This window comes from Trachemys scripta, chromosome 3 (assembly GCF_013100865.1).
Source record: "Trachemys scripta elegans isolate TJP31775 chromosome 3, CAS_Tse_1.0, whole genome shotgun sequence".
In the NCBI taxonomy this organism is placed as follows: Eukaryota; Metazoa; Chordata; order Testudines; family Emydidae; genus Trachemys; species Trachemys scripta.
This window is the reverse complement of record NC_048300.1, coordinates 42,008,159-42,023,411: the sequence shown is the minus strand read 5'-3', so window position 1 is coordinate 42,023,411 and position 15,253 is coordinate 42,008,159. Positions and strand designations below refer to the sequence as shown.

At 42.3% G+C, this 15,253-nt stretch overlaps 1 protein-coding gene across 1 annotated transcript in view; it reads left to right on the top strand.

Annotated features, from left to right (window-relative positions):
- Positions 1–14,863, top strand: part of LOC117874417 (putative deoxyribonuclease tatdn3-A) — a gene marked incomplete in the record, with an annotated part of 23,166 nt that extends 8,303 nt beyond the window's left edge. The window contains 7 exon segments of the mRNA XM_034764518.1: positions 1,855–1,936; positions 5,076–5,138; positions 5,923–6,032; positions 7,915–7,970; positions 9,082–9,194; positions 12,864–12,944; positions 14,666–14,863. Coding sequence (XP_034620409.1) covers positions 1,855–1,936; positions 5,076–5,138; positions 5,923–6,032; positions 7,915–7,970; positions 9,082–9,194; positions 12,864–12,944; positions 14,666–14,809 — 649 coding nt within the window.
- Positions 14,864–15,253: the final 390 nt, after the last annotated feature.

Sequence of the window (15,253 nt, the reverse complement as noted above, 5' to 3'; positions counted from 1 at the left end):
CTTTGTTTCTTCTTTTTCAGGCTAAACATGTTTATGTATTCATCAGCAGACCACGATTCTGTCTCATTGCCTTCCCCGGTACTCATCCTGGAATCTAGATATTCTTTTTTAAATGAGATGCACAAAAGTTGCACTTGATTCTAAGAAAAAGAAGAACAGGAGTACTTGTGGCACCTTAGAGACTAACAAATTTATTAGAGCATAAGCTTTCGTGGACTACAGCCCACTTCTTCTGCATATGCATCCGAAGAAGTGGGCTGTAGTCCACGAAAGCTTATGCTCTAATAAATTTGTTAGTCTCTAAGGTGCCACAAGTACTCCTGTTCTTCTTTTTTCTTAGAATCAAGTGCAACTTTTGTGCATCTCATTTAAAAAAGAATATCTAGATTCCAGGATGAGTACCGGGGAAGGCAATGAGACAGAATCGTGGTCTGCTGATGAATACATAAACATGTTTAGCCTGAAAAAGAAGAAACAAAGAGGTGATATTGTAATGGTCTTCAGGTGTATGGAGGATGCGGGAGATAACCCCTTCATCCCTCCAAAGTAGCCGCTTGTTTTGAAGTTGTAACATTTGGGCTAGATATTATGAATTGCTGAAATGTGGAATATCAGCCATACGATGAGTGAGGTGATGTCATAAAGGAGTTTAAGGCAAAGTTGACTATATACTTGAAATTAAGAATATACTGAACAGGGCTTTCCCTGGGAGTGACACACATGCATATAAGAGCAGGATTTTGCCTTTAATTGGAGGGGTACATGCTGAATAGCAAGCTGTTTCTGTTGTAAGGCAGGGGAAGGGACCATATCTCTTACTGACGTGAGAACCTAAAATCAAGATACATTTATTCTTCCACGAGGGGAAGTAACATTCTCTCCTCTTCTAAGGGAGAATGGACTGCAATATGGCCTCTTTAAACAAGGCTATTGCATACAAATGAGCCTGAGGGTTGTTTTTGACTTACCACGGCAGAAAGCTGGAGAGCTGGAACAGGCTAACAAAGAGTATATTTTGCTTTATAAAAATAGTGTGTGCGCATGTGTGTGGGGGAGAGAGAGATGTTGACTTTACAGGCAGTTGTAGGCAAAGGGTGAGATTGTATTTTTCTTTGTTTTTATAAAAAAGCAAAATGTAAAACATGGAAATATCAAGAGATCAGATATAAATTGTTAAACATTATTGATCACCTGCATATGTGTGAATTGAGTGTGTAAAGGAGCAGCCCTGGATACATCTATTTCTCCTAAGAATGGGCAAAGCGTGGGGGTGGCATTGTAGATGCCCTTATGCTGCCTCACCAAAGTGCCGCAGCTTCACCTTGTCTACACACACAAGTTGTACCATTCTGATTATACTGCTATAGTCAAAGTGGTGCAGTTCCACGAGGGTGGATGTATTTGTGTCAGTATGAAGGAGCTTTATACCACTATAGCTGTTCTCATACATGAAGGGGAATAAGAGCTACTGGTGTAAGACACTTTTATATCATTGTAAATGTGTCCACAATAGGGGTTGTCCTGGCATAATGGTATCACTAACTAATCACACTCCTAACTCACATAGTTATACCAGTACAAAAATGTGTGTAGACAGGCCTTTGAGAGACCATCTCTAGTGGTGAAAGGGTATTTCAGTCTTCCCAATCTGTTCAGTCCTTGGTGTTTCTGCTAAGAATGACAACTCAGTGCTGATTGTGATGTGTGTTTCCCTGAGTGAGGACACCTCTTTGCTAGAAACTTGGCTGTAACCACTTACTTATTGCCCACAGGCCATCAAACAGTCACTGGATGTTACTGTCACTGCTGAGCTAGATGTTTTAATCCCATTGACGTGTTTTCCCCTTGCTAAAGGTATCCAGAGTCTGTCATGGCATGTTTTGGGATTCATCCGATTCAGGGCAGTGCAGATGGACATCGCAGTGTTACTGTTCAGGTGACTTGCCTAGCTTCCCATGCCTTTATTTTGCTAAATCAAATGAATTTCTTCATGTGGGTATTATTTGTATCTCCACTTATGTAGCTCTTCAAGTCTCTGGGGCAGAAATCTGCCATGGTAGCAGCTGTGTCTACAGCTGTCACATGGGTGAATATGGACACTTCTCTTCTGTGCCCAACTTTAGTAAAGATAATGTAATTATCACCAATTTATTGGGAAAAAAAACTGGCTAGTGTGTATGTCTAATGCTGCTCTCTGTTGGACGGTATCAGATTTGCTCATCCGTGCATCATAGGCCCTATTTAGTTAACAGCTGGAGGGAACTCTCCTTTAAGTAGTAAGGGTCTGTGCTTTCAAAGCAGGAAGGTCTGAGTTCCTTCCCTGTGAAGTTTGGAGTGCCCTTGCTGTGCAACGTAGTGACAGCTATGAAGTTGTGACTGGCCACAAAGTTATTACAATTTTTTTGTTTTGCCATTTTTGGAGATGAAGCAACAAGTAAGAAAATGAGCAAATATGGTGAGATCTCGGAAATAAGTTAGGTGCAGGACTTGAAGCAGATGATAAAAGCTATTTAAGGAGACTTCAAGCAAGGACACTTTTTTTTTTTTTTTTTAATGATTTTATCCTGCTTTCCTTCCTTCCTTGCATAACTTAGTACGGCTAGGATTTTGTTATGGAAGTCACTGAATCCGTGACTTCCAGAGATCTCCATGACATTTTCCACTTCAGCCCTGGGGCAGGCACCCCTACAGCTTCAAGGCACCGGGCAGTGGGGAGAACCCTGGAGCCCCAGGAGGGTGCTGGACCCTCCTTCGTCCCCATTTTGTTAGTTATTTTTAGTAAAAGTCAGGGACAGGTCATGGGCAATAAACAAAAATCCCCAGAAGCCCGTGATCTGCCTGTGACTTTTACTAAAAATAACTGTGACAAAAGCTTAGCCTTATGCATAAGCCATCACCAGAGCACCTTGTCAATAGACATAAAGGCAGTTCCTTCACTGAGCTCCAGAGGGTGCTGTGTGATCATGATGGTCGTAGTTCCCTTGTGCAGTGTAGTCTTAGGCTACGTCCTCACTACAGGGGGCGGGAGGGAGGTTGATTTAAGATACGCAAATTCAGCTACGCTATTCGACATATCGGAGCCGACTTACCCTGCTGTGAGGACGGCGGCAAATCAACCTCCGCGGCTCCCCCGTCGACGGCGCTTACTCCCACCTCCGCTGGTGGAGTAGAAGCGTCGATCCGGGGATCGATTATCACGTCCCGATGAGACGCGATAATTCGAACCCCGAGAAATCGATTTCTACCCGCCGATTCAGGCGGGTAGTGTAGACCTGCCCTTAACCATGTCGGTCACAAAGATGCTGTAGTGCGCAGTGTCTCCACATGGGATGTTACCTTGTAGCAGTCAGGGTGGATTTGATTTAAATCACTAGTTGGGAAGACTTGATTTAATCATGGATGTCTACATAAAAGTGCATTCTTGTTGGTTGTTATAACCTTAATACATATTCTTCTCAACTCGGAGATAGATGTAGGTTTCATTTTTAGAAGGTACACACTATACATTTTTAAAACAGTGATTTATTTTGAAAACTTTTCAGATTAGTTTTACAGCTATATCAGAAAATGAATGATTGTTTGGTTCTTTAATTTACCAAAGGTAATTGAAGCAGATATTTATGAAGTCATTGGGAGGTGAACGATCTCCAGTTCAACAGGTTAATCATTAATATTTAGAGGATTTTCTTGCCATGCTCTCTTAGGAGAAGAACATCACCAGACAGACATTTAAATTGTTTCATTAAACTAAAACAACAACATTAAGTATTCTGGATTTTTTTTCTTCAACAGCAAACATATAATATTTTAACAAAACATGGATATGTCCCTCGCTTCTCACATTTATCTCCAGACTTCTTCTCCTTGTCCAGATCTATTCTGCCCCCAACAATCTTCTATTCATTGAACTTTTTGAAATTTTGCACTTTTAGAGAGAGGTAAGGGATTGACTCTGTGTCCACAAATTTGCAGAGGGACAATAGGATCGAGGTCTGTTATTTCTCACCTGTATTTTTTATTTATTCATTTAAAAACATTTTTGCTGTTAACAAGCTTGTTACCTCTAGAGTCACAAATCCACAGTTTGAGAACTGCAAAACTAAGCATCTCTGATGGTATCTTCTAGACTGAGCACTGAGTCTCATTGGGTAGATAGAAAGATTAACCTAAATAATCTACACAGAAGCCTGTGGAACCCCATAAGATTGGGTCCCTAATCCATGAACTATTGGAACTCATTTACAAAACTTTTCTTAAACTTTACGTGAATATATTGTCTCACTATAGAATTAGAATTTATAATCCCTATTCCATGATGAGATATCTTTGAGCTGTCATGTATCTTAATTAAAACTATCTTTAGATATGCTTTTGGGAGAAAAGAACTGTTATAGAAAATCAGATTTAAAAAAAAAATCATTGATTTTTATCTACCCTGGTAAATTCACACCCGAGCTTACATGTACTAAGTTCCATGTAGACAAGCCCTATGTGATAACAATGATGCCTTTTATTTATATAGCTGCTTTTGCACTTTGCAAACTGTGGCCTTGACTAATCTCTGCTGGCCCATGGGATGCAAATTGCAGCAGGAGAGGTTACATACTGGGGCATTCACGCTCAGGGGAGGACCCATGCTATTCCCACTGCTGTCCCTGTTGGGGAGTCCATCAGTGGAGCAGGGCAGCTTTACGCTTCCCCCAGGACTCCACAGGAGCCCTACCATCTGAGGCTGCCTTGAAGATGTGCTGAATCAACACATCTTCTGGCCATTATAGCCAAGCCCCATCCCGAGCCTGTACTCTCCACAGTAGGGAGGCTGGCTCTGGGCAGCCCAACAGAATGATTGGGCTTTCTTTTCATTTTTAATTATAGCCGTATTTAAAGAATGGGTACTTAAAATATTCAGTAGCTTTTAGACAATTCAGTATATAATTTTAATACCCCCCTTATACTGCTGTCCTCACCATGGTATCCTAATGCCTGTTTTTGCAATTTCGTTAACATGCCAGGACCTCTTTTACCTCACTGTTAAATTTTAACAAAGCATGTGAGCTGTAGCTGGTTTATTACAGGACTTGGAACCTGCCCTTCCATTCTTTGAGAAGCACAAAGATAAGCTGGTGGCTATTGGAGAGGTAGAGTGCTTTATTTGATTTCATTAGTATCGGGGTTTTCTTGACTCAGCCATTGCTCTGGTAGGCCTGTGCAGTATATTGCAATCTGTGGTTTATGGTGCTTACTTTTCTTTTTATAGACAGAAATCATATTTGCTGAGATTTAAAAAAAAAAAAAAAACTAACTCCTCTCTTGGTGTGGAACTAGAATCAGGCTCCAGATGATCATTTTATGAATAACTATTGGAGCCGGGCCACATAGATATGCTAGAATCCTGCAGCTAGGACAGTAGTAGGGAGACTAAATGAGCTGCTATAGATTTTTCCTAGCAAAGCATTTTTATGTTATTTTATATATAATATAGTTTATTCTGGATCCATGTACTACTGTACCCCCAGGTACAATACCTTATATAGAGATTGTAGTGCCTTCTAATCTTGTCTCAGTTATAGTGGCTTCTCATAGTAGCCTACAGCAGGGGTTCTCAAACTGGGGGTCGGGACCCCTCAGAGGATAGCAAGGTTATTACATGGGGGATCGTGAGCTGTCAACCCTCACCCCAGACCCTGCTTTGCATCCAGCATTTATAATGGTGTTAAATATATTTAAAAGGGTTTTTAATTTATAAAGGGGGGTCACATTCAGAGGCTTGCTATGTGAGGGGGTCAACAGTACAAAAGTTTGAGAATCGCTGGCCTACAGCATTTGAAGTTTAATGTACTGAAAACAATAATCCTCCATGCATTTTGAAGTTTACTTAAGATTTCACAAACTCTATCATCCCCTAACTGATTCTCATTGCAGATCGGTCTAGACTTCACTCCATGGTTTGTGTCCACATCCCAGCAACGTGAGGAGCAGCAAAAGGTCTTTGCGTTACAGCTGGATATAGCTAAACAACTAGACCTGCCAGTGTGAGTCAGAATCCCTCCAAGCAAAGTCTTTCTCACATAACAAATCTTAACTAAGCTCAGAACCTGTTTCCTAAGTCACAGCTCCTGGAGTGCAGGAGGGGTGGTAAAGCATATTAATAATGTTTTGACTAAAAATAATCCAAATATTCAATGGTTTAAGGTTAAAAAATAACAATAATAAAAGGCAGCTTATATCTGGGAAGCCTGAGCCTGTATCAGGAGATTAGGGTTGATAAATGTTCCTCTCTAACTGAGTCATCATTAAAATTGTGGGAGACTTGCTGGCATTTCTTCTAAAAGAGTTGTTGTTGAAAGGGGGTGTATTTTCCATATGTACACGTTTCATCTTTTGGATAAGAACTGAGCTATGCTCCCCAAATAAAACTTCAACGGGGGGTTAGACTTGTATTATTTCAAGGTGTCATTTTATGTCGCACTTCTGCACAAATGAAGTCAGAGGACAACATTCTGGCCCCTTGAAATGAATGGCAAAACTCCCCTGCAATTCATTAGGGCCAGGATTTCACCCAGAGAGAGATTTGCCACAGACTTCAGTGAAAGCAGGATTATCACATGCACCCACCACTGTAGAAAGAGACCCTCTTATCTAAACTCCTTGTTGTCCAAATTGAGGTTTCCTCCCTCTATGTATGTCATTTACATCGCAAAACTCGCTTCCTTAACCAGAGCTTTTATTGGAATAACTTCTATGGCTCAGATTCTGATCTCTGTTATGCAGGTAAAACTCCAGGAGTTACACTGGCATAAATGAAATCAGCATCTCTCCCCAAACTCTCTATTCCACTAGATAGGTGGTTTTCCACTGTATTTGGTAAGTGAACGTTCAGGGGGGAAATAAGAGTATTCTAAAAATAAACTGAGATTTTAATTTGATGCTATCAAGTTCAGCATCAGGAAACAGGAAGACAAAGACCGTAATACTTTATTTTCTTCTCCCTACATGTGTAACTCTCTTAACTATCAACAGGTATTCAGCATGCCAACTGGTTGTGCTTGACCCCCTTGCAGCTGACTTAGCAGATAAAAGGGGGCATGGCTGGAGAAAGGAGTGGGGAGAGAAGCTAGAATACCTCGGTGCATGGGGCAGTGCAAAGGAGAACTTTAAACCACCTGTATCCCTCACCTCATTTTGCCCCAAAATGTTAGGAACTTTAAAAAGTGGGGATGGAGAATAAAATCTCTTCGTTTGTAATTCTTTCTTTGTTTCAATGAAAGTAACTTTGGCGTGGCAGGGTGCTGTGTTTATTTTCTCCTAGTGATTTCCTGAACAAATGTGTTCCGTTTACCCGTGAAAAGATGTTGGTTTTTTTCCCTAATTGCCAGCCCTCAGAGTCAACCCCTGACTTGAAAACCAAGCTGGGTTCTTTTCTTCTTTGCATCATCCCCAGTAATAAAAGTTCTGCAGGTCACACGATGCCCTTGGTGACTGCAGTGTCATTGTCTTCATTCAGTTTATGTCGGTGAAACTCGTTGGTACTAAGTAAACAATTCTGATGATGATGCAGTAGTAGGAAAGTAATCCAGCTCGCTCTCTCTTAGCTGTGTTGGCTCTGCATGGCAAACAAGAGTAACACCTTACTTTTGACACTAAATTCAGCAGATCTGACTCTAAATACACACGAGGAGCAGACCTAGTGAGGAAGAAAAGGTGCCATTTTTCTGTAGTTGCTTTTTCAGAATAGAACCAAATCTCTTCACTTTGCCAGCAGTGCCAGTTGTAATTCTTGTTTTCCTGAACAGTAACGTTTTCTCCTTAATAGAGATATCTTATTTTCTAAAAAGAAATCACTTTATATTAAAAAAAAAAAAAAACTACCAGTGTTTCTCTGCTTCTCTAAAGTATGTGTTTTGTAATGAACAGAAACGTTCATTCTCGTTCGGCTGGGAGACAAACTATTGCTTTTCTTAAGGAGCAAGGTAAGTCTCACTATCCATTCTGATCAAACCCTTAGAACCAGTACTACTGATTGTTGCAAGTATAAATCCTTAACTGCTCTCTGGGCCTGTTTCTGCTCTTACACAAGTTATACGCTGGTGTACAGTAATTCAATTGATTTACCTCTGTAACTGGGAAGAAAATTGAATCCTTTACCTCAGTTTATCTGTTTGTAAAATGGAGCTAATAATGTTTCCCTACCTCACGTTTGGGTCATAGAACTCCATTCATTAAAGTCTGGAAACTATGAGTGGAAGATGCTCTAGAGCTGCCAAGTTTACGTATTATGCTCAAGGAGTGACAGTTTCTGCGGAGTGGAAAACCTCTGATGAAACATAGAATTGTTTCTTTTTTATATTGTAACTTTTTTTGGGAGTGAGGAGGGAATGAGTGAAGCAAAGCAACCTCTGTCTCAGCATCAACTTCCACCACACTCTTTTGAACAGAAGCAAGAAGAGTACGGTTTCCAGATAGCTTTATTTCTCTTTATGATTTGTTTCCAGCAGATCTGTAGATTGAAAATTGGCCTATTTTGTGAAGAAAGATACAATTAAAATATGTTTAAAATATTTACTTATCTACATCTCTGTGCATATTACAAACACAGTTAGTGACAGCAGGACAGAAATAAGCTGCTGGGGGTCAGAAAGGCTGCGGAGGTAGGTAATCGACTGTGGAGCCTTTCACCACTAATTACAGGTTCAGTCTGGCCCCAGCAGATGCCAACTGAAAATTGTTACCACTGACAGCTCTCTGGTGCTGATATGAAGTGAGTTTGGTGGTCTTGGTCCGGTTCCCAGTGGATACATTGGAATCAGAGTCTGCACCTTTGTTGGCAGGCCTAGCAGAGAGGTCACAGGTGGAATCAATTATGTTCTCACTTCTCAGGGAGGGATCCTACAAATCCAAGGTTGATGCACATTTTGCTTGTGGATAAATAAAGGACTTCAGGACTGAGAGCTGGCACTAAATTCTCTTACAATTAAAATAGAAAAAAAAAGTTTGATACAAATCTTTACCGTGGTGCTGTTAAACTCTTGCAGCCTGGTTTTAGTGTCTTTAGATTTTTTGGGTTTCTTCTATGTGGTGCAGGTATTCGGAATGCACTGCTTCATAACTTTGCTGGCAGGCCCTCTGTTGCCCTGGAAGGAGTACAAGCTGGCTTTTGTTTTTCTTTTCCTCCAGCTGTCACAAGGAATGATCAGGTAAGTCCCTGGAAAGTTCACAGAATCTGCTTCAGCATAGTTTTAATTGGACTGCACGAGAACTGACGTTCTGCATTGGCTCAGATATTGGGAGATAGTATTTGGGCGGGTAGGGTGAGGCAGAGGGCAAGAATGACCATTGGGGACATGCATACAATGACCTGAATTCTCATGCCCACTAAGGCCTCTTCATGCCACTCTGGCAGTAAATTGCCTTTGTATATTTATACCCACTTTAGGGCACATTTACTCCTCCAGAGCAATGTAGATGGGCCTTAGTGTAAAAGAGAATCGGGCCCAACGTGTATAATAGGCACATGTGATACTTCCTAAGAGACACTTTCTCTATTATATATATCACAGCAGAATTAAAGACAAATGAAGAATGTCAGGTCTGTGCTCGAGGAAGCTTACAGTCTAAATCACACATAGCTCAGCAAGGGATGGGGGGAGGAACATATGTGGCCTTTTAGTTCTTGTTGGGGTTTTTTAAATGAGGATTAATTAACTTACTATATTGCCGTGTGGAGCAATGATGGGGCTACAGCTAGAGTAGAACACTTAGCTGGGGAATGATGGTTGGGACATGATGATGGAGCTAGAGCTGGTGTTCGGGTTTAATGGCATTAATAATCTTTACACATTGATGTTTTAAATCCCTGACCTTTGGGTTTGGTTAACTAACTGCCGTGAGTTTGGAAGAGGGGTTAGAATAAGGAGGAGGGCGATGTGGCGTGGTGCACGGACTGGGTCAGGGATGGAGGGTGGCAAGAGAAAATGTGCAAAGCTGCTTCTGCAAGAAGGACACAAAGCCGATTCCCCTCTGGCTTACATGGATGTAAATCAGGAGTGAGTCCACTGAAAGTGCATGAGTGTGCAGCCAGTGTAAGGGAGATCATAATCTGGCCCAAAGGCAGAATCACCGTGAACTAAATTGGTTGTGATATTGTTTGTGTTGCAGTAATGCTCCTAAGCACCAGTTAGAGGCTTTGCTGTGCTAGGTGTAACGCTGACAGACCCCAGTCGTCGGTGGGCAGGATCGAACTTGGGGCCTCTGGAGCTTAGTGCATGAGCCTCTACTTCATGAGCTAAAAGCCAACTTGCTGTTAGCTAAGGCTATAGAACAGACTCACTTTACCTCTCTCTCTAAGTGGTCTCGGTGCCACTAGATAGGACAGAACACCACACCCAGAAGGTGTGTGGGTTACTTAAGCGCTATACAAATACATAGGGGGAGACAGTCCCTGCTGCCAGGAGTTTTACAATCAAAGGCCTTGTCTGTAGCACTCGTTACTAAGATCAGTTGAACTCTACTACACCTGCAATAGGTGTCAAGCCTGGAGGGAGGAATTAAAAGGCCTGAACATGGCTCAGTTGGGGACTGACTAGGAAGGAGAGCAGATCAGCAGGAGAAGGCTGGCCTGCTGGATCCTCTGAACCTGGGACTAACTGGGGAAAAGGAACTAGCTGAAGGAGAAGGTGGCTGAGGCCCTGCAGTGGGCCTAAGCTACAAATCCAGCTCCAAGAAGGAGAGCTGGGGGGACTCCTGTCATAAGGAGGGAAACGGGAAGGACTGTTTAGCAGCAGCTGGGCTGTATTTCACAGGCTGGGAGCAACTTTGAGGAAGCTCCTTAGTAGCTACCTGGGAAGAAGCTGTGGGGAGCCACAAATTCATGGCAGTGTTCACAGAACTATGGAAGGTGTTGACAAGTAGGGAAAGGTAGGGGCAACCCAGGGTAGTGGTGAGGGATTGAACGACAAGCCCTTAACCACTTAAACAGGGTCCCTGGGCTGGAAACCAGAGGAGAGGCTGGATTCCCCTACCTCTCCCCCAGACCTGGCATAGAGACCACAAGACTTTGTGCTTTCCTGTTTTGAGGGACTATTGGTTTACTCCAGAAGGGGTGGGAGTCTAGGTGACTCAGCTGGAGGGTTGAGTTGCAAGAAGAAGCAGACTACTGCAGAACCAGACTGGTTGTCAGCCAGGGCCATTGAAGCATGAGAGCCTGCTACACCCTGCCCTGCCACCGGGGTGCCAGCTGGTGACTTAGGTGCTTACAGCACTTAAGTAATTTCTTGTGAGAATGAGTTAGGTGCCTGCCTCAATCCATGCAAAACCTGGGGCACTCCCAGGCTCACCTTATAACTTTTAGCCCAGTGGTTAAAGCACCCACTTGGATTGTGGCAGACCTGGGTTCAATTCCCTCCTCTGCTAGAGGGAAGCAAGGATTTGAACAGAGGTTACCCCACTTCTCAGGAGAGTGCTCTAACCCCTGAACTATGGGATAGTCTGATGTGCACCTCCCCCAGTGTCCCTGAGTTTAGGTGCCACAGGGTGTGGTAGGTGTTTTGTGAAGCATAAAACTGAGACTGAGGTGCCTACATTGGGGGATTAGGTGCCTCTGTACCTTTGTGGATCTGGGTCTAAGAGCCCATGGGGAGGCGGAGTGGGGCAGGACCCTGAAGGTCAGGAAGTAGGGTATGAATGTGATCCTATCTAAAGAATCTCAAACTTTGGAGTGGAGGAGGCTCTTTTCAGGCTGTCGTCTAGGGGCCTCATTCTGAACTCACTTAAACTGATTCTACCTCAGAGACACTCCAGTGGAGTTACTCTTGACACAAGAAGGAGTGAATGAGACATGCCAAGTACATAAGACAGGATTTGAGGTTCATTCCCCTCCCCGCATACACCTAGTACAGCAGCAGTAAAGCAGTTAATCTTTCATTTCTGTACGATGGGGTTTCCAGATTCCTTCCTGTTCATACGCAGGCCTGCTACGTAGTGCCAGCTGAGTTTATCCTTGTCCCTTGCTGCAGAGACAGCATACCTAGCTACTTGGTGAGAGGAGAGTGCCTTGACTTGCTCACAACCATGATCGATCTGATTGATCACCTACCAGTGTTAACTGACTGAGTCACGCCAGTGCATCTCAGCTGGATGATTGGGCCCAAGCATCCAAGGAATCACAAGGCTGATCACTTATTGATTCCTACACCAAATGACCAATTCTTGTGCTGAGAGACTGGGCCTTCCTGCATCCAAGCTACCATCTGCCCCATTGTCCTTTCTCTGATCTTCTGGTGGAGTGAATCCCTTTACCTTCCACACCAGCCCTGAGAGTGGCTAAGATACCATGGCAGTGAGCATGCTATAACTGCCTAGATAAAGAGAGAGAAAACCACAACCCACCCCATCTACCTAAAGTCATTAGTTAATGGTTATGAAAACAGGAGTCCACAGGATGTTCTTGACTGTGGGTCTCCTACACTACCAGCCCAGCACCCGGTTGGCTGTTGTACTGTCTTTCCCAACCACAGTACCGTGTCATTTGGTGAGTGGATGTACTTAATAGAATGTTAAAGAAAGCTTGCATTTAGAAAAGATTAATAGACACCTGAGGGGGGTGAATATTCACAATCCTTGTAGTATGGTAGAGGCTCTGTTGGCCCAGGACACTCTGCTTAACCTTTGTGTTTGCAGCTCACTGGAGACATAGAATTATCCCTAGTGGGTCAAACAGCCTATTGAATGCCAATAAGGCAGACTTGTTGCCCATTAATTGATGGTGTGTGCAAAATGTATAGTGTGCTCCTTTCTATATTGATTAGTGTGATGAGAATGGACTCTTACCTGTGTTATTTCTTGTTTTATTCTCCTGTCTTTACAAGCGAGCAAAGTTAATAAGACAGATTCCACTAGAGAACATTTGCTTGGAGACCGACTCACCCTCTCTTGGCCCAAAGAAAGAGGTACAGTAAGTAAAGTATGTGGCTTACTAGTTTAAATCCTAAATCCTTTCAACCTGCGTTTCAGAAATGAAGTGACTGACTCTTAGGGTTCATGCACTATAATGCATTAGGGACTCATGCTCCCTAATGCCCTGACTACTAGCCATATGCAAGATGCAAAGAGAGGTCCCAGCTTCTTTTATTTAAAAAAGAAAAGCCAAAAGAAGTTGTCAGGAGAGAAAAATAATTCTTGGTGCACATACTATAGGATTAATTTTTGCTATCTCACTGGGTTTACATTGCTGTCGCTCCATTGACGCACACTAACCGATACACAGTTTAACCTAGAGCTCAAACACCACCCCCAGGCACCTTTGAGATCAAAGGGGCACTGTCATGTGAAATCAGATCATTAAAATAAATGTTTCCTTCTTTGTTGTTACCACCACAGGTAATTAACAGTACAAATTTTAGAAATCAAATGTGTCATCATTTAATGCTCTCTGTGTACATTTGGCACTACATTTAGCTTGGAAAATAGACTAGTCAGTTTCTCGTTTTGCCATCTTGTGCTAATGCATGAGAGCCAGTGTTCAGGGTACCAAACTGCACAGGAATGTTTACATCCAAACTAACCCCCCCCCCCCTTTCAGTTGGAATTTTAAAATTTTTTGTTGAAATCAATGTGAAAATGTCTCTTTAATAAATTAGAGCCTGCAAGGGGCTGAACAATGCTTAAACCTTTTGTGTGTCATCAGTCCTTGTTGACTTCAGTGGCAGTTGAGATGTTAGGTACTGAGGGGGGCTTCTTACCAGAAGCATATGACTCCAGGATCTGCACTGGCTGTCCATTGGTTTCCAGGTGGAGTTTAAGGTGTTGGTTATGACCTATAAAGCCATTAATGGCCTGGGACAGGCCTACTTGAAGGATTGGCTCTCTCCCTGTGCCATACTGCAATAGCTGTGGTCAGCAGGGGCATTTGAGATGGATCTCCCCTCATTATAAAAGAAAGAGCATCTATCTGAGAGCTCCAGGACTCTGGAACTAGCTCCCCTAAATAGTCCAAATTAGGTGACGTTCTGGCCATGCTTCAAAAGACATCGGTTTGATACGGTTTTTGGAGAGGGTTGAGGTTTTGCTTCCTGCAACACTAAAAGGGTGGAAAGGAGTTTCTGAACTCTGGCTGCCTGAGTTCCTGTGCAATGATTTCTTAATGCTGCTGGGATTTTATTGTAGCATCATTGATGTCAGAGTGCCTCAAGCCTTGGTTAGGTATCATGTTTATTACTTTAAATAAATAATTAACTCCCATTGGGTTTAGTTAGGCACTCGACATCTTGCAGCACCTAGGCTGATATATATAGAACTTCAAAGAATGCAGATTTTTTCCTGCTGATAACCTCCACAGAGAAGTTTCAGGAACTTCAAACTGTTGCTGAATATTTATTCTTTCTCAGCAATAAAGGAAGTAGCATTTCTTAAGCTTGATCCATTTGTCTTTAAAATGTATGCTCGTGTCCAATCCAAAACTGCACTGTATCAGGCTGACTCTTCCATTTAACTTATCTAAGTTGCTAACACCATAGAGCCTAGTTGTGGTTTAAAATTTGTAAATACCAGTGGTGACTTTTTTGAAGTAATGAATGGAAGGGAGGGACTCAGTCCTATGGGCCCTGGGTAAGCCAGGCTGATCTCACTTAATTTCTTGTATAGTGTAACCTTGTTGGCAATTCTCTTTTAGGAGAGAAATGAACCAGAGCAGATCAGGATTTCTTGTCAGTACATTGCTGTGGTGAAAGGAGTATCAGTAGAAACAGTCTGTGAAGTAACAACATGTAATGCCCTGAAGCTGTTCCCCAAAGTTCACCAGCGGTTGAAACAATGAACACTTACCAAAAAACAATAAAAAGAGAGCATGTGAAACACAGCTCTGCTCTGTGGTTTGGGGCTTTATTTTATATATTTTTTACAGTGTACGTGTACATATTTCATACTATGGATGATATCATCACAGGGGTATATGTGGATTTTTTGTATTAGCAAAATGACATCTTAAAGAATAAAAGCCCAATAAAGTTTTACCTATTGTATTTATACAGGCAGGCTATTTTACAGTTGATGAGGTGAAAATCAGTTACGATTAATAATTTAAAGCAGGCACATGGAAAATAAGATAGCAACAAGACTGCAACTTTCCATGCCTTTTACATAGATCAAAAAATCCAGCAATGCTTATTTCCATTGGTATTTAAAGAGGAATCTTCTGAACCTGGACTCACGTCTTATAATGCTGCACTTTTCTCTACTACTCGAGCCAAACTTTTGCATC